General features: G+C 40.2%; 1 protein-coding gene across 2 annotated transcripts; it reads right to left on the minus strand.

Annotated features, from left to right (window-relative positions):
* Window positions 1–4521: 4521 nt before the first annotated feature.
* LOC123732287 (zinc finger protein 883-like) lies at window positions 4522–18556 on the minus strand. 2 transcript variants are annotated; one of them, XM_045711535.1, is made up of 2 exons: window positions 17693–18556; window positions 4522–5771 (listed from the first exon to the last, which is right to left on the minus strand). In XM_045711535.1, the coding sequence occupies exons 1-2, from the start codon at window positions 18120–18122 to the stop codon at window positions 4651–4653; spliced, it is 1551 nt and encodes a 516-aa protein (XP_045567491.1). In that variant the 5' UTR covers window positions 18123–18556; the 3' UTR covers window positions 4522–4650. The 2 variants fall into 2 exon arrangements, with proteins under 2 accessions (XP_045567491.1, XP_045567492.1); XM_045711536.1 differs by lacking the exon at window positions 4522–5771 and adding an exon at window positions 10066–11209 and having other exon boundaries at window positions 17693–18555.
* Window positions 18557–20075: the final 1519 nt, after the last annotated feature.

The raw sequence follows: 20075 nt of genomic DNA on the forward strand, positions 1-20075 counted from the left end.
ATCAGGAGCATGCCCAGGCGTTGTAGGGAGGTCATACAGGCACGTGGAGGCCACACACACTACTGAGCCTCATTTTGAGTTATTTTAAGGACATTACATCAAAGTTGGATCAGCCTGTAGTGTGGTTTTCCACTTTAATTTTGAGTGTGACTCCAAATCCAGACCTCCATGGATTGATAAATGTAAAGAAAAAAGTATTTAATAAGATTATTTCATTCATTCAGATCTAGGATGTGTTATTTTAGTGTTCCCTTTATTTTTTTGAGCAGTGTATGATATTTCAGTTTTTTATTTTTAATACATTTGCAAAAATATCTAAAAACTGTTTTTGCTTTGTCATTATGGGGTATTGTGTGTAGATTGATAAGGGAAAAAACAATTTAATCCATTTTAGTATAAGGCTGTAACGTAACAAAATGTGGAAAAAGTCAAATGGTCTGAATACTTTCCGAATGCACTGTAAATTCAGTACGGTATATAATTGATTGTACCATGAAATAAATGAAGCTTCCTTCCTGGTGTAAAACAAAATAAATAATATTAATTTAAATGGTGTTTCTTTGTTGATGAGGTTGGTGACCCCCTCTGCTCTTAGAGTTAAAGGAAGAACAATACATCAGGCCTATCCACTTTATTTGTAATTTTTCATGTTCAAGATCAGTTCGATGTGTTACTTGTAATAAACATATATCTGACAACATTTTTTGTAGTTCAGTTTATTCCTCTCACGTTTCAAGAGGATACAGCTGTATCAGTCATTAGAGTTTCAGTTGACATTCAAATATATGTGGTATTATGACATCATTATTAACCCTTCCACTCTGGTATTATGACATCATTATTAACCCTTCCACTCTGGTATTATGACATCGTTATTAACCCTTCCACTCTGGTATTATGACATCACTATTAACCCTTCCATTCTGGTATTATGACATCATTATTAACCCTTCCAGTCTGGTATTATAACATCATTATTAACTCTTCCAGTCTGGTATTATTACACTATTGTACTTGTGTCTATGAGTGTCGATGTAAATGTTACTGAGAATATGACATAACAAGGAGCCCATTAAGCTAACAGACAGTTTGATCAGGCAGCAGCTAGAAAGGATTTACCTTCAGAACATGACACACAACACAAAACCAATGAAGCGCACACATTCAGTATGCAGGACAACAGAGAACATATCAAGGAACAACTCATCAATGTTATCAGAACAACGTCGTCACATTTTAATACACCTTTAGCTTGACGACACCAAACAACAAAATGAAAGAGTTTCCAAGGTTAGAATCAAGAAATGCACATTCTATTCATATATTTAAGGGGAAAAGACAGGAACAGGGTTGTCTACTGTTACGGCTGTCATACGAAGGAGACCAAGGCGCAGCGTGTGTATCGTTCCAACTCTCCGAGTTGGGCATCTCCGGCGCGGCCCACGCTTGGATTGCGTCCTACCTGACAGGTCACTCCTACCAGGTGGCGTGGCGAGAATCTGTCTCCGCACCATGCGCTCTCACCACTGGTGTCCCCCAGGGCTCTGTTCTAGGCCCTCTCCTATTCTCGCTATACACCAAGTCACTTGGCTCTGTCATATCCTCACATGGTCTCTCCTATCATTGCTATGCAGACGACACACAATTAATCTTCTCCTTTCCCCCTTCTGATAACCAGGCGGCGAATCGCATCTCTGCATGTCTGTCAGACATATCAGTGTGGATGACGGATCACCAGCTCAAGCTGAACCTCGGCAAGACGGAGCTGCTCTTCCTCCCGGGGAAGGACTGCCCGTTCCATGATCTCGCCATCACGGTTGACAACTCCCTTGTGTCCTCCTCCCAGAGTGCTAAGAACCTTGGCGTGATCCTGGACAACACCCTGTCGTTCTCCACTAACATCAAGGCGGTGACCCGATCCTGTAGGTTCATGCTGGTGTTCAACCTTCCCAAGTTCTCTCACGTCACCCCGCTCCTCCGCTCTCTCCACTGGCTTCCAGTTGAAGCTCGCATCCGCTACAAGACCATGGTGATTGCCTACGGAGCTGTGAAGGGAACGGCACCTCCATACCTTCAGGCTCTGATCAGGCCCTACACCCAAACAAGGGCACTGCGTTCATCCACCTCTGGCCTGCTGGCCCCCCTACCTCTGAGGAAGCACAGTTCCCGCTCAGCCCAGTCAAAACTGTTCGCTGCTCTGGCACCCCAATGGTGGAACAAGCTCCCTCACGACGCTAGGACAGCGGAGTCAATCACCACCTTCCGGAGACACCTTAAACCCCACCTCTTTAAGGAATACCTAGGATAGGATAAAGTAATCCTTCTAACCCCCCCCCTTAAAATATTTAGATGCACTATTGTAAAGTGGTTGTTCCACTGGATATCATAAGGTGAATGCACCAATTTGTAAGTCGCTCTGGATAAGAGCGTCTGCTAAATGACTTAAATGTAAATGTAAATGTTCCACATTTTATTATAACTATGAAACTATGCAAGACAAACAAATAAACTACTAGACAAAAACAACAAACCGTGACGAAGAGGTGCAACATACACTAACTCAAAATAATCTCCTACAAAACCTAGTGGGAAAAACAACAACTTAAATATGATCCCCAATTAGAGACAACGATGACCAGCTGCCTCTAATTGGAGATCATCCCCAAAAAACCAACATAGAAATACAGAAACTAGAACCCCACATAGAAATACATAAACTAGACAAAAACCCCAACATAGAAAAAAGAAACTTGAACCAACATAGACATAAATAAACTAGACAAAACCCCCAGTCACGCCCTGACCTACTCTATCATAGAAAATAAAAGCTTTCTATGGTCAGGACGTGACATCTACCCCTGGTCTATTTAATCATTTCCATTAAAAAATATATATAAATAATCAAATTAACATTATGGGATTATACTTGTATCCAATATATGAACGTGTATAAACAAAACACACATTTTATATTCAAAAATGTATTAAAAAATGTACAAAAGTATGTGAATCCTTTAGAATTACCTGGTTTTCTGCATAAATTGGTCATCAAATTTGATCTTATCTTCATCTCAGTCACAATAGACAAACACAGTGTGATTAAGCTAATAACACACAAATTGTATTTTTCTTGTCTATATTGAATACATAATTTAAACATTCACAGTGTAGGTTGGAAAAAGTATGTGAACCCCGAGGCTAATTACTTTTACAAAAGCTAATTGGAGTCTGGAGTCAGCTAACCTGGAGTCCAATCAAGACGAGATTGAAGATGTTGGTTAGAGCTGACTTGCCCTATAAAAAATACTCACAAAATATGAGTTTGCTATTCACAAGAAGCATTGCCTGATGTGACCATGCCTCGAACAAAAGAGATCTCAAAAGACCTAAGATTGAGTTCTTGACTTGCATAAAGCTGGAAAGGGTTACAAAAGTATCTCTAAAAGCCTTAATGTTCATCAGTCCACGGTAAGACAAATTGTCTATAAACAGAAAAAGTTCAGCACTGTTGCTACTCTCCCTAGGAGTGGCCGTCCTGCAAAGATGACTGCAAGAGCATAGCACAGAATGCTCAATGAGGTTAAGAAGAATCCTAGTGTCAGCTAAAGACTTACAGAAATCTATGGAACATGCTAACATCTCTGTTGATGAGTCTATGATACGTAAAACACTAAACAAGAATGGTGTTCATGGGAGGACACCACAGAAGAAGACACTGCTGTCCAAAAAAAACCATTGCTTCACATCTGAAGTTTGCAAAAGTGCACCTGGATGTTCCACAAAGCTACTGGCAAAATATTCTGTGGACAGATGAAACTACAGTTGAGTTGTTTGGAAGGAACACACAACACTGTGTGTGGAGAAAAAAGACACAGCACATCAACATCAAAACTCCATCCCAACTGTAACGTATGGTGGAGGGAGCATCATGGTTTGGGGCTGCTTTGCTGCCTCAGGGCCTGGACAGCTTGCTATCATCGACGGAAAAATGAATTCCCAAGTTTATCAAGACATTTTGCAGGAGAATGTTAGGCTATCTGTCCCCCAATTGAAGCTCAACGGAAGTTCGGTGATGGAACAGGACAACAACCCAAAATGCAGAAGTAAATTAACAACAGAATGGCTTCAACAGAAGAAAATACGCCTTCTGGAGTGGCCCAGTCAGAGTCCTGACCTCAACCCGATTCAGATGCTGTGGCATGACCTTAAGAGAGCAGTTCACACCAGACATCCCAAGAATTTCGCTGAACTGAAACAGTTTTGTAAAGACGAATGGTCCAAAATTCCTCCTGACTGTTGTGCAGGTCTGATCCGCAACTACAGAAAACGTTTGGTTGAGGTTATTGCTGCCAAAGGAGGCTCAACCAGTTATTAAATCCAAGGGTTCACATACTTTTTCCACCCTGCACTGTGAATGTTTACACGGTGTGTTCAAACTAGACATGAAAACATAATTGTTTGTGTGTTATTAGTTTAAGCAGACTGTGTTTGTCTATTGTTGTGACCTACATGAAGATCAGATCAAATTTTATGACCAATTTATGCAGAAATCAAGGTATTTCCCAAAGGGTTCACATACTTTTTCTTGCCACTGTAAGCCTATTTTTAAGTAAGCTTTCATGTGGCATAAACAAAAACACAAATTCTCAGTCAAAAACATAAGTCAGAACACAGCCTCTCTATTCTCTCATGTGATTGCAGGTCCTCTGACTGGGAAAATGTCTTTCCACAATTAGAGCAGTGGTATGTCTTCTTCTCGAGTGTATTTGTATGTATTGTTTCATGCTCTTTCAGGTACATTAACCGGGTAAATGTCTTTCCACACTGGGAGCAGTGGTAGGTCTTATCTCCTCCTGTGTGTGTCCTGTCATGCTTATTTAGGCCAACTAACTTGGTAAAACTCTTTCCACACAGAGAGCATTGGTAGGGCTTTTCTTGTGTGTGTGTCCTCTCATGCACTTTTAGGTTCCCCAAAAGGGTAAAATACTTTCCACACAGGTTGCATTGGTATGGCTTCTCTCCTGTGTGCACTCTCTCATGCTGTTTCAGGTTCACTAACCCACTAAAGCTCTTTCCACAGTGGGAACAGTGGTAAGACCTTTCTCCTGTATGTATTCTCTCGTGTGTTTTCAGGCTCGCTAACCAAGTAAAATTAATTCCACATTGGGAGCAGTAATAAGGCTTCTCTCCTGTGTGTATTCTATTATGTATTTTCAGGGACCCTAACTCTGTAAATCTCTTTCCACACAGGGAGCATTGGTAGGGCTTTTCTTTTGTGTGTGTCCTTTCATGTGTTTTCAGGCTCCCTGACCACCTAAAACTCTCTCCACAGTGGGAACAGTTGTAAGGCATATCTCCTGTGTGTATTCTCTCATGCGTTGTCAGGGTGCCTAACGACCTAAAGCGCTTTCCACAATGGGAACAATGGTAAGGCTTCTCCCCTCTGTGTATTCTATCATGCTGTTTCAGGTTCTCTAAACGGGTAAACTTCTTTCCACACTGAGAGCAGTGGAAAGGCTTTTCTCCTCTGTGTGTCCTCTCATGCACTCTTAGGTTCTGTAACTTAGTAAAACTCTTTCCACAGAGGGAACAGTGGTATAGTCCTGTTGGTTTGGATGTCTCTGGGTTTGGTTCCCCTGATGGACTCTTCTTTGGGTCTGGTTCCCCTGAAGGACCCGTCTCTGGGTCTGGTTCTCCTGAAAGACTCTTCTCTGGGTCTGGTTCCCCTGAAGGACTCTTCCCGCTGTCAAAGTGAGAATCTGGTCTCTCTCCTGCCAAAGAAAAACAGAGTATTTAGTAAAACAGAAAGACCTGAATGAAACTTCAAAATGATAAAATGGCAGTGGTGGAAAAAGTACCCAATTGTGATACTTGAGTAAAACTATAGATACCTTAATAGAAAGTTACTCAAGTAAAAGTGAAAGTCACCCAGTAAAATACTACTGGAGTAAAACTATAGATACCTTAATAGAAAGTTACTCAAGTAAAAGTGAAAGTCACCCAGTAAAATACTACTGGAGTAAAACTATAGATACCTTAATAGAAAGTCACCTGGAGTACTACTGGAGTAAAAGTCTAAAAGTATTTGGTTCTAAATACACTTAAGTATCAAAAGGGAAAGTATGAATCACTTCAAATTCCTTCTATTACGCAAAGCAGACACCACCATTTTCTTGTTTTTCAAATGTACAGATAGCCAGGGGCTATATAAATTATGCATTTTTGTTTAGTGAGTCCGCCAGATCAGAGGCAGTAGGGATGGCCACGTGTTCTCTTGATAAGTGCGTGAATTGGACCATTTTCCTGTCCTGCAACTTTTGGGTGTCAGGGAAAATGTATGGAGTAAAATGTACATTATTTTCTTTAGGAATGTAGTGGCGTAAAAGTCTTCCGGTACAGCTGGTGCTCTCATGCATTTTTCAGTGTTATTTGCCTCGAAGCAAGCATATAATTAGTTTAGCTCGTCCGGTAGGCTCGTGTCACTGGGCAGCTCTCGGCTGTGCTTCCCTTTGTAGTCTGTAATGGTTTGCAGGCCCTGCCACATCCGACAAGCGTTTGCCTGTTTGATGGTTCGTCGGAGGGCATAGCGGGATTTCTTATAAGTTTCCGGGTTAGAGTCCCGCTCCTTGAAAGCGGCAGCTCTAGCCTTTAGCTCAGTGCGGATGCTGTCTGTAATCCATGGCTTCTGGTTGGGGTATGTACGTACGGTCACTGTGTGGACGACGTCATCGATGCACTTATTGATGAAGCCAATGACAGATGTGGTGTACTCCTCAATGCTATTGGAGGAATCCCGGAACATATTCCAGTCTGTGCTAGCAAAACAGTCGTGTAGCTTAGCATCTGCTTCCTCTGACCACTTTTTTATTGATCTAGTCACTGGTGCTTCCCGCTTAAATTTTTGCCTGTAAGCAGGAATCAGGAGGATGGAATTATGGTCAGATTTTGTAAAATGGAGGGCGGAGGAGAGCTTTGTATGCTTCTCTGTGTGTGGAGTATAGATGGTCCAGAGTTATTTTCCCTCTGGTTGCACATTTAACATGCTGATAGAAATTTGGTAAAACTGATTTAAGTTTCCCTGCATTAAAGTCCCCGGCCACTAGGAGCGCCGCTTCTGGGTGAGCGTTTTCTTGTTTGCTTATGGCAGAATACAGCTCATTCAATCCTATCTTAGTGCCAGCCTCTGACTGTGGTGGTATGTAAACAGCTACAAAGAATATAGATGAAAACTCTCTTGGTAGGTAATGTGGTCTGCAGCTTATCATGAGAAACTCTTCCTCAAGCGAGCAATAGCTCAGGACTTCCTTAGACACCGTGCACCAGCTGTTATTTATAAAAATACATAGACCGCCGCCCCTTATCTTACCAGACGCAGCTGTTCTATCCTGCTGGTACAGCAGCGTATAACCAGCCAGCTGTATGTTGATATTGTCGTCGTTCAGCCACGACTCCGTGAAGCATAGGATGTTACAGTTTTTAATGTCCCGTTGGTCGTTTAATCTTCCCAATAACTTGTCCATTTTATTGTCCAAAGATTGCATGTTTGCGAGCAGAATTGAGAGGAGTGGGGGTTTATTCGATCGCCTCCGACTTCTCAGAAGGCAGCCCGTCCTCCGGTCTCTCTTTTTCTGCCTCCTCTTCACGCAGATCACTGGGGTCGGGGCCTGTTCCCGAGGGAGTCGTATATCCTCTGCCTCGGGCTCGTCAGAGTGGTGAAAGAAGAAAAATGATTCTGCTAGTCCGTAGTGAGTAACCGAGGTCCTGATGTCTAGAAGTTACTTTCGGTCATAAGAGACGATAGCAGCAACATTATGTACAAAAATAGTAAAAAAATAAAGTTACAAACAACGCAGATAAACAAACAAAAAAACACATTCGCTTGGGGGAATGTAAAGCCTTCTGCTCCATCTTACACGGCGCAACTAGAGAACATTACCAACCCTGGCTGCCTCACCACAGAAAGCACTGAGCTAGGCTGAAACACCTGCATTTTGGAAAGAAGAGCTGAAACACCTGCATTTTGGAGCTGCCTCACTCAAGAAAGCAAAAATGTTTGTATGCGGCTTTATTAACGCAATATTTATTCATTCATTTTTTTTTTTTTTACATCGTTTGCAAACTGATGTGACATGTATTAACGCCAAAAATAACATGCAAAACAAGCAACCACAAAATATATATATATATTAGAGGTCGACCGATTATGATTTTTCAACGCCAATACCGATTATTGGAGGGTCAAAAAAACCGATTAATCGGACGATTTTTTTATTTATTTGTAATAATGACAATTACAACAATACTGAATGAACACTTATTTTAACATAATATAAAACATAAATAAAATCAATTTAGCCTCAAATAAATAATGAAACATGTTCAATTTGGTTTCAATAATGCAAAAACAAAGTGTTGGAGAAGACAGTAAAAGTGCAATATGTGCCATGTAAGAAAGCTAACGTTTAAGTGCCTTGCTCAGAACATGAGAACATATGAAAGCTGGTGGTTCCTTTTAACATGAGTCTTCAATATTCCCAGGTAAGAAGTTTTAGGTTGTAGTTATTATAGGAATTATAGGACTATTTCTCTCTATACGATTTGTATTTCATATACCTTTGACTATTGGATGTTCTTATAGGCACTTTAGTATTGCCAGTGTAACAGTATAGCTTCCGTCCCTCTCCTTGCCCCTACCTGGGCTCAAACCAGGAACACGTCGACAACAGCCACCCTTGAAGCAGCATGACCCATGCAGAGCAAGGGGAACAACTACTCTAAGTCTCAGAGCGAGTGACGTTTGAAACGCTATTAGCGCGCACCCGCTAACTAGCTATCCATTTCACATCGGTTACACCAGCCTAATCTTGGGAGTTGACAGGCTTGAAGTCATAAACAGCGCAATGCATTGCGAAGAGCTGCTAGCAAAATGCACGAAAGTGCTGTTTGAATGAATGCTTACGAGCCTGCTGGTGCCTACCACCGCTCAGTCAGACTGCTCTATCAAATCATAGACTTAATTATAATATAATAAACACACAGAAATACGAGCCTTAGGTCATTAATATGGTCGAATCCGGAAACTATCATCTCGAAAACAAAACGTTTTTTCTTTCAGTGAAATACGGAACCGGTCCGTATTTTATCTAACGGGTGGCATCCCTAAGTCTAAATATTCCTGTTACATTGCACAACCTTCAATGGTATGTCATAATTACGTACAATTCTGGCAAATTAGTTTGCAACGAGCCAGGCAATGAACGCAAGAGCAGTGACACAATTTCATGTTAGCAGGCAATATTAACTAAATATGCAGGTTTAAAAATATATACTTGTGTATTAATTTTAAAGAAAGGCATTGATGTTTATGGTTAGGTACACTGGTGCAACGACAGTGCTTTTTTCACAAATGTGCTTGTTAAATCATCACCCGTTTGTCGAAGTAGGCTGTGATTCGATGAGAAATTAACAGGCACCGCATCGATTATATGCAACGCAGGACACGTTAGATAAACTAGTAATATCATCAACCATGTGTAGTTAACTAGTGATTATGTTAAGATTGATCGTTTTTTGTAAGATAAGTTTAATGCTAGCTAGCAACTTACCTTGGTTTCTTGCTGCCCTCGCGTAACAGGTAGTCAGCCTGCCATGCAGGCTCCTCGTGGAGTGCAATGTAAGGCAGGTGGTTAGAGCGTTGGACTAGTAACCAGAAGGTTGCAAAAACGAATCCCCGAATCCCCCCTGAACAAGGCAGTTAACCCCCGTTCCTAGTCCATCATTGAAAATAAGAATGTGTTCTTAATCTGACTTGCCTAGTTAAATAAAGGTGTAAAAAAATAAAATAAAAAATAATTTAAAAAATAAATAAATAAGAAACGGCAAATCGGTGGCCAAAAATACCGATTACCGATTTTTATGAAAACTTGAAATTGGCCCTAATTAATCGGCCATTCCGATTAATCGGTCGACCTCATATATATATATATACATACATACACACACACACACACACATCATATATCAATATATAACAATAGATTAGCTAAACAGGTGGGAATTCCTGTAAACCTTTTTTGAGTATGATTTAATGTGGTATTAAACAAAACCCCAAATTCTCAGTCAAAAACATAAGACAGAACACAGCGTCTCTATTCTCTCATGTGTTTTCAGGTCCTCTGACTGGGAAAATGTCTTTCCACAAATCAGAGCAGTGGTATGTCTTCTCCTCCTGTGTATTTGTATGAATTCTTTCATGGTCTTTCAGGTTACATAACCGGGTAAATCTTATTCCACACTGAGAACAGTGGTAGATGTGTGTCCTCTCAATGTTTTCAGGATCCCTAACAAGGTAAAAGTCTTTCCACATCGAGAGCAGTGGTCAGGTGTGTCCTCTCATGTGATGTAAGGTCCTGTAATCGTGAAAATCTCTTTCCTCACTGGGAGAATTGGTAAGGCTTTTCTCCTGTGTGTATTCCTTTATGCCTTTTCAGGCTCGCTAAATGGGTAAAACTCTTTCCACAGAGGGAACACTTAAAAGGCTTTTCTCCCGTGTGTGTCCTCTCATGCTCTTTTAGATTTCCCAAAGTGGTCAAACTCTTTCCACACAGGGAGCAGTGGTGAGGCTTCTCTCCTGTATGTATTCTCTTATGTATTTTCAGGGTCTCTAAATGAGAAAAATACTTGCCACACTGGGAGCAGTAATAAGGCTTCTCTCCTGTGTGCATTCTCTCATGTGTTTTCAGGCTCCCTATCTGGGTAAAACTCTTTCCACACAGGGAACAGTGGTACGGCTTCTCTCCTGAGTGTATTTTCTCATGCTTTTTAAGATTGCCTAACATGGTAAAACTCTTTCCGCATAGGGAGCAGTGGTAAGGCTTCTCTCCTGTATGGATTCTCTCATGTATTTTCAGGCTTCCTAACTGAGTAAAACTCTTTCCACACTGGGAGCATTGGTAGGTCTTCCTCCCTTCTGTATGTATTTCTTCATGCCTATTCAGGGCCCTTAACCAGGTAAAACTCTTTCCACACTGGGAACATTGAAAAGGCTTCTCTCCTGTGTGCATCGTCTCATGCTGTTTTAGGTTCCAGAACCGGGTAAAACTCTTTCCACAGTGGGAGCAGTGATGTGGTCTTGCTGGTTTGGACGTCTCTGGGTCTGGTTCCCCTGAAGGACTCTTCCTGCTGTCAGAGTGAGAGTCTGGTCCCTCTCCTGCCAAAGACAGAGTATTTAGTGAAACTGAGACCTGAATGAAACCACCACATGATAAAACTGTCTTCCTATGAGGTTTAATCCAGAATAGATCCCTCAATAACTAATAAAGAGTGGCTGTTGTGATTTATAGGCCAATAAAAACACTATTTAACTTTATGGTTGTTATGCATGCATTAGACCTAATGGATAAATAGACTAGTCAGTATAGGATACATGTATTAGACCTAATGGATAAATAGACTAGTCAGTACAGGATACATGTATTAGACCTAACAGATAAATAGACTAGTCAGTATAGGATACATGTATAGAATAAAGCTGTAACGTAACAAAATGTGGAAAAAGTCAAAGGGTCTGAATACTTTCTGAATGCACTGTATATCACTGACGCTTTTCTAGGAACAGGTTTCTGATATTCTATTGATGATATTAATTGAGAACATGTTTTATTTTGGATCTATGATTTCATAACTCGTTTTAATCATATTGTGGATTATTTTAATTATATTGAGGGGCTGTGTTAGTGTGTACCACCATCTCTATTTAAACTATATTGAGGGGCTGTGTTAGTGTGTACCACCATCTCTATTTAAATTATATTGAGGGGCTGTGTTAGTGTGTACCACCATCTCTATTTAAACTATATTGAGGGGCTGTGTTAGTGTGTACCACCATCTTTATTTAAACTATATTGAGGGGCTGTGTTAGTGTGTACCACCATCTCTATTTAAATTATATTGAGGGGATGTGTTAGTGTGTACCACCATCTCTATTTAAACTATATTGAGGGGCTGTGTTATTGTGTACCACCATCTCTATTTGCAGTAATTCATAGTCCATTATATTGTGAAAGGTTTGTCTCATTGAGTCATTTTATATCATTAATTCATATTATTTTAATCTACTCATATTTCAACATTGGTATCTTATTCTATTCTACTGTATTAGCGACCTTGGAGCCTTATTCTATTCTAATGTATTAGCTACCATGGAGCCTTATTCTAATGTATTAGCTACCATGGAGCCTTATTCTATTCTAATGTATTAGCTACCATGGAGCCTTATTCTATTCTAATGTATTAGCTACCATGGACCTTATTCTATTCTAATGTATTAGCTACCATGGACCTTATTCTATTCTAATGTATTAGCTACCATGGAGCCTTATTCTATTCTAATGTATTAGCTACCATGGAGCCTTATTCTATTCTAATGTATTAGCTACCATGGACCTTATTCTATTCTAATGTATTAGCTACCATGGTGCCTTATTCTATTATAATGTATTAGCTACCATGGAGCCTTATTCTATTCTAATGTATTAGCTACCATGGTGCCTTATTCTATTCTAATGTATTAGCTACCATGGAGCCTTATTATATTCTAATGTATTAGCTACCATGGAGCCTTATTATATTCTAATGTATTAGCTACCATGGAGCCTTATTATATTCTAATGTATTAGCTACCATGGACCTTATTCTATTCTAATGTATTAGCTACCATGGAGCCTTATTATATTCTAATGTATTAGCTACCTTGGAGCCTTATTATATTATAATGTATTAGCTACCATGGACCTTATTCTATTCTAATGTATTAGCTACCATGGAGCCTTATTCTATTCTAATGTATTACCTACCATGGACCTTATTCTATTCTAATGTATTAGCTACCATGGACCTTATTCTATTCTAATGTATTAGCTACCATGGACCTTATTCTATTCTAATGTATTAGCTACCATGGAGCCTTATTCTATTCTAATGTATTAGCTACCATGGAGCCTTATTCTATTCTAATGTATTAGCTACCATGGACCTTATTCTATTCTAATGTATTAGTTACCATGGTGCCTTATTCTATTCTAATGTATTAGCTACCATGGTGCCTTATTCTATTCTAATGTATTAGCTACCATGGAGCCTTATTCTAATGTATTAGCTACCATGGTGCCTTATTCTATTCTAATGTATTAGCTACCATGGTGCCTTATTCTATTCTAATGTATTAGCGACCTTGGAGCCTTATTCTATTCTAATGTATTAGCTACCATGGAGCCTTATTCTATTCTAATGTATTAGCTACCATGGACCTTATTCTATTCTAATGTATTAGCTACCATGGAGCCTTATTCTATTCTAATGTATTAGCTACCATGGACCTTATTCTATTCTAATGTATTAGCTACCATGGAGCCTTATTCTATTCTAATGTATTAGCTACCATGGACCTTATTCTATTCTAATGTATTAGCTACCATGGAGCCTTATTCTAATGTATTATCTACCATGGTGCCTTATTCTATTCTATTGTATTAGCTACCATGGAGCCTTATTCTATTCTAATGTATTAGCTACCATGGAGCCTTAATCTATTCTAATGTATTAGCTACCATGGAGCCTTATTCTATTCTAATGTATTAGCTACCATGGAGCCTTATTCTATTCTAATGTATTAGCTACCATGGAGCCTTATTATATTCTAATGTATTAGCTACCATGGAGCATTATTATAATGTATTAGCTACCATGGAGCCTTATTCTATTCTATTGAATTAGCTACCATGGTGCCTTATTCTATTCTAATGTAGTAGCTACCATGGTGCCTTATTCTATTCTAATGTATTAGCTACCATGGTGCCTTATTCTATTCTAATGTAGTAGCTACCATGGTGCCTTATTCTATTCTAATGTATTAGCGACCTTGGAGCCTTATTCTATTCTAATGTAGTAGCTACCATGGTGCCTTATTCTATTCTAATGTATTACAGTGAATAAAGCCAACCCTCAGACTCCTCTTTCCTTTTCCCCATGTGAACCATATTGAATAAAGACAATATTCAACATTCTAAATAAGAAGCCCAACTGTATTACATTTCTATAGCGCTTTTAGATGTATCAATCTGATGTCTCAGGTTCAGCCTAATGAATAGATTCCCTTTAATCTGATGTCTCAGGTTCAGCCTAATGAATAGGTTCCCTTTAATCTGATGTCTCAGGTTCAGCCTAATGAATAGGTTCCCTTTAATCTGATGTCTCAGGTTCAGCCTAATGAATGTTCCCTTTAATCTGATGTCTCAGGTTCAGCCTAATGAATAGGTTCCCTTTAATCTGATGTCTCAGGTTCAGCCTAATGAATAGGTTCCCTTTAATCTGATGTCTCAGGTTCAGCCTAATGAATGTTCCCTTTAATCTGATGTCTCAGGTTCAGCCTAATGAATAGGTTCCCTTTAATCTGATGTCTCAGGTTCAGCCTAATGAATAGATTCCCTTTAATCTGATGTCTCAGGTTCAGCCTAATGAATAGGTTCCCTTTAATCTGATGTCTCAGGTTCAGCCTAATGAATAGGTTCCCTTTAATCTGATGTCTCAGGTTCAGCCTAATGAATAGGTTCCCTTTAATCTGATGTCTCAGGTTCAGCCTAATGAATAGGTTCCCTTTAATCTGATGTCTCAGGTTCAGCCTAATGAATAGGTTCCCTTTAATCTGATGTCTCAGGTTCACCCTAATGAATGTTCCCTTTAATTTTGCACGTTGCACACCTCAGGCGAGCAATACCTTGAGACTTCTTTAATATTAGACATCGCGCACCAGCTGTTATTGACAAATAGACACACACCCCCAGCCCTCGTCTTACCAGACATAACTTCTCTGTCCTACCGATGCACAGTAAACCCAGCCAGCTCTATATTATCTATGTCGTTGTTCAGCTACGGTGAAACATAATATTACAGTTTTTAATGTCCCGTTGGTAGGATATACGTGCGTTTTGTTTTCAAACAACGTTGGCCAATAGAACGGTTGGTAGTGTAGGTTTACTCACTCGCCCGACCTCCGCCCCCCTTTTTCTCCGTCTTTTCTTCACGCAAATGACGGGGATTTGGGCTTGTTCTCGAGAAAGCAGTATATCTTAGGGCTCATCTTTAGGCCTGGTCGGGTATCTGCAGTATATCCTTCGCCTCGGACTTGTTAAAGAAAAAATCTTTGTTCAGTTCGAGGTGAGCAATCGCTGTTCTGATATCCAGAAGTTATTTTTGGTCATAAGAAACGGTAGCAGCAACAACATGTACAAAATACATTCAAAGATAAGTTTTAAAAAATGACAAAATAGCACAATTGGTTAGGAGCCCGTAAAATGGCAACCATCCTCCCCGGCGCCATTAAGTACAATAACTTATCAATGACCCAAGCCCAGCTCATAATGCTTCAGCAAATGTACATTATCCCATGGGTGTTGGCAGACACAATATAAGTAACCTAATTTATGTCCCTCTAACCAGTGGTGTAAAGTACTTAAGTAAAAATACTTCAAAGTACTACTTAAGTCCTTTTTTGGGGCATCTGTACTTTATTTCTTTTTTGGACAACTTTTACTTTTACTTCACAACATCCCTTAAGAAAATAATGTACTTTTTTACAACATACATTTTCCTTGACACCCAAAAGTACTCGTTACATTTTGAACGCTTAGCAGGACAGGAAAGTGGTCCAATTCACACACTTATCAAGAGAACACGTGGGCATCCCTACTGCCTATGGTCTGGAGGACTCACTAAACACATGCTTCGTTTGTAAATGATGTCTGAGTGTCGGAGTGTGCCACTGCTTATCTGTACATTTTTAAAACAAGAAAAATGTGCTATCTGCTTTGCTTAATACTTTTACTGTTGATAGTTATGTATATTTTAGCCATTCCATTTACTTTTGATACTTAAGTATTTTTAGAACCAAGTAGTATTTTACTGGCTAATAATGCTTGATTATGTGTGTGATATTAACAGAGGTATATTTTCTTGATGATTTAAATATTGACTTTAATATCAACAAGCTGCCCACTCAAGAAAAAGCCTCAAACTGTAACCAGTGCCTGCAACCTGGTTCAGGTTATCAGTAACCCTGGATTGTAAACTGTCATGGTGAAAACATGTTGATACAACAGTAGCTAAGATGGGGAGAAGTCTGTCCATAATAAAGCACTGCTCTGCCTTCTTAAACAACACTATCAACAAGGCAGGTCCTACAGGCCCTAGTTTTGTTGCACCTGGTCTACTGTTCAGTCGTGTGGTCAGGTGCAACAAAGAGGGACCTAGGAACATTTAAATTGGCTCAGAACAGGGCGGCACAGCTGGCCCTTGGATGTACATGGAGAGCTAACATTAATGATATGCATATCAATCTCTCATGGCTAAAGGTGGAGGAGAGATTGACTTCATCACTACTTGTTTTTGTAAGAAGTGTTGACATGCTGAATGTACCGAGCTGTCTGTTTGAACTACTGGCACACAGCTCGGACACCCATGCCTACCCCACAAGACATGTCACCAGAGGTCTCTTCACAATCCCCAGGTACAGAACAGAATATGGGAGGCGCACAGTACTACATAGAGCCATGACTACATGGAACTCTATTCCAAATCATGTAACTGATGCAAGTACAAGTACAGTAGAATCAGATTTGGGGAAAAAAATGATAAAAATACACATTATGGAACAGTGGGGACTGTGAAGAGACACATAGACACATGCATGCACATGATAATATGCACACTACACACCTACACATGGACTATGTATTGTAGATATGTGGTGGTAGAGTAGTGGCCTGATGGAACACACTTAATGTGTTGTGAAAAGCATTATGAAATATAATGTCATGTAAAAAAAAAAAAAAATCATATATAACTGCCTTAATTTAGCGGGACACCAGGAAGAATAGCTGCTGCCTTGGAAGGAACTAATGGGGATCCATAATAAACCCCAGGAAGAATAGCTGCTGCCTTGGAAGGAACTAATGGGGATCCATAATAAACCCCAGGAAGAGTAGCTGCTGCCTTGGAAGGAACTAATGGGGATCCATAATAAACCCCAGGAAAAGTAGCTGCTGCCTTGACAGGAACTAATGGGGATCCATAATAAACCCCAGGAAGAGTAGCTGCTGCCTTGACAGGAACTAATGGGGATCCATAATAAACCCCAGGAAGAACAGCTGCTGCCTTGGCAGGAACTAATTGGGATCCATAATAAACCACAGGAAGAGTAGCTGCTGCCTTGACAGGAACTAATGGGGATCCATAATAAACCCCAGGAAGAACAGCTGCTGCCTTGGCAGGAACTAATGGGGACCCATAATAAACCCCAGGAAGAACAGCTGCTGCCTTGGCAGGAACTAATGGGGATCCATAATAAACCCCAGGAAGAGTAGCTGCTGTAATGCACAACCTAAAAGGGATCCTTAATAAATACAAAGGGAACTACCTCCACGTTTTGAGGATATATAGTGTTAATTTACAATTCCATTGTTTACAAGCAATGGAGTAAAACAAGCTTATATTTTGGGTTCTGATGGAGTACAACAGTTGAACTAAGTTCAATGAACTAAGTTCAATGAATCAATGGCGAGGCCCAGAGCCATATATTAAAACGATACATTAATTCAACAAGGGCAGTTTGTGACCCTGCTTTTAAGACAGTACTCACTGGTATTAATCAGATCTTCAGTCTCCTCTTCCACTCCCAAAACGTCTTCCTCCTCCTCTTTTCTTAAGGAAGCCTCCTCTGACACCCCAAAAGGTTCTTTCTCTTCTTTCACTATAACATCCTCCTCTTCCTCCTTTTTAATTCTGAAAGCTTCTACCTCCTCCTCTTCCACTGTGACAGCCTCTATCCCCTCTTCATCTTTCACTCTAAAAGTTTCTTTCTCTTCTTTCATTCTAACATTATCAGCCTCTTCTTCCAATGTGATACTGATAACCTCCTCATCCTCCTCTTTCATTCTGAAAGCTTCTTCCTCTCCTTTTACTGAAACATCCTCCGCTTCTTCTTTCACGACAATGTTCAGTCCCAGAGCTTCTTTCTCCATCCAGCCGACCTCTTCTTTAGCAGGAGGAGAGTAGCTTAGTGAGCTCATGGTCGGGGATGTTAGCTAGTTAGCATTAACGACTAGCCTGGTTCTAAGCTAATTTAGCAATCCAGCTAGCTACTAACTTAACAACGTATATATTTAATTAAATGGGGAAACTAGCTATACGAAATAAGTATGTTTAAAACACAGGGACCAATATACACCGAAACAGTCTAAAGAGCTAATACGTCTCGGCTATATCGGCTAACAAGCTACGGAGGTGGCTGACAACTTCCCGTCCCGTCCACTAGATTATACGTCACGCTGGTAGCAACGCCTTAAAGACTCACATCGCCATCTGCGGACTGGAGTGGGGAAGTTGATTGATTAGTGCATATTTGTAATGAGTATACAATCAAAACATATTTTACATTTGCTACACACAGTGGTGTAAAGTACTTAGGTAAAAAAAATACTTCAAAGTTCTACTTAAGTCGTGTTTTGGGGGTATCTGTATTTTACTATTCTTATTTTTGACAACTTTTACTTGTACTTCAATACATTCCTAAAGGAAATTACTCCATACATTTTCCCTGACACCCAAAAGTACTCATTACATGTTTAAATGCTTAGCAGGACAGGAAAATGGTCTAATTCACACACTTATCAAGAGAACATCCCTGGTCATCCCTACTGCCTCATCTAGCGGACTCACTAAACACAAATGCTTTGTTTGTAAATGATGTCTGAGTGTTTAAGTAAAAAAAATTTAATCCGTCTGGCTAGCAGTCCTCTGGATGACGACTGCTAGCTAGCTAGCCTTTTAACTCCCACTGGTTGACGACTGCTAGCTAGCCTTTTAGCTCCCTCTGGTTGATGACTGTTAGCTGGCCTTTTAGCTCCCTCTGGATGACGACTGCTAGCTAGCTAGCCTTTTAGCTCCCTCTGGATGACGACTGTTAGCTAGCGAGCCCTTTAACTCCCTCTGGTTGATGACTGCTAGCTGGCCTTTTAGCTCCCTCTGGATGACGACTGCTAGCTAGCTAGCCTTTTAGTTCCCTCTGGTTGATGACTGCTAGCTAGCCTTTTAGCTCCCTCTGGATAACGACCGCTAACTAGCTAGCCTTTTAGCTACACACCCCAGGAAGAGTAGCTGCTGCCTTGGCAACAGCTAATGGGGATCCATAATAAATACAAATACCCTTGGTTTTGCTGTTTAGATTTAGCAGTTTTTCTTATTCACAATAAAGAGTACCATAATGATAGTCACTTCATACTTGTGTTGTTTCATGTATTTTGGGAGGCTAGACCCTCAAGACATTTACCTAACCTTTCAGGCTGTAGTAACTAGTGACAACCTTGTTGTTGTAAAGAAGCTGTCATGTCCACCAGATTATACATCACACTGGCAGCATTGCCTGAAAGACCGGGTAACGCACTTGAAGAAAATCTTTTATTTAATTTTCATTTCTTTCAATAAAGTGTAATATTATACAGGGGCGGAAATCCCGGGGGGGCGGGGGGGACACGACCCCCCCATCCTGGGAAAAATATGATTTGTCCCCCCCAATATATCACTGAAACATAACTATGTCATTTAAATAATATTAATAATACGCAATGAAAGCAATTGTGCTGATTATAGACACTTAATAGCGCGTTTTTAAGTTTCAAAAGATTGCAACCCCCCACCCTTTGCCTCACAATGGTTTGATCCACTGCCAGTTCCTTAGCTTGCTAGGTAACAGAGAGGTCGTATCTACTGTCTGAAAGGCACTCAATGCACGTAACTGACGGGAGGTTCATCCAGTCAATCGCGCACACACACTAGCTGAATATGCAGAGCTAGCGCGCAAATATTAACTATTAAGCTAGCTAGTACCTATTCCATTTATGTGGCCTCGTCAAAGATGGAATCAGCATGCAGATGATGTAAGTTAGTGCTTCAAAGTCCCTGTGATAAGGTTAGCGATAAACTGAAATCCAAACTGAACAGAACTACACTCTCTTCTACCATTG

The sequence above is a fragment of the Salmo salar genome, chromosome ssa02 (genome assembly GCF_905237065.1).
Source record: "Salmo salar chromosome ssa02, Ssal_v3.1, whole genome shotgun sequence".
Taxonomy (NCBI): Eukaryota; Metazoa; Chordata; class Actinopteri; order Salmoniformes; family Salmonidae; genus Salmo; species Salmo salar.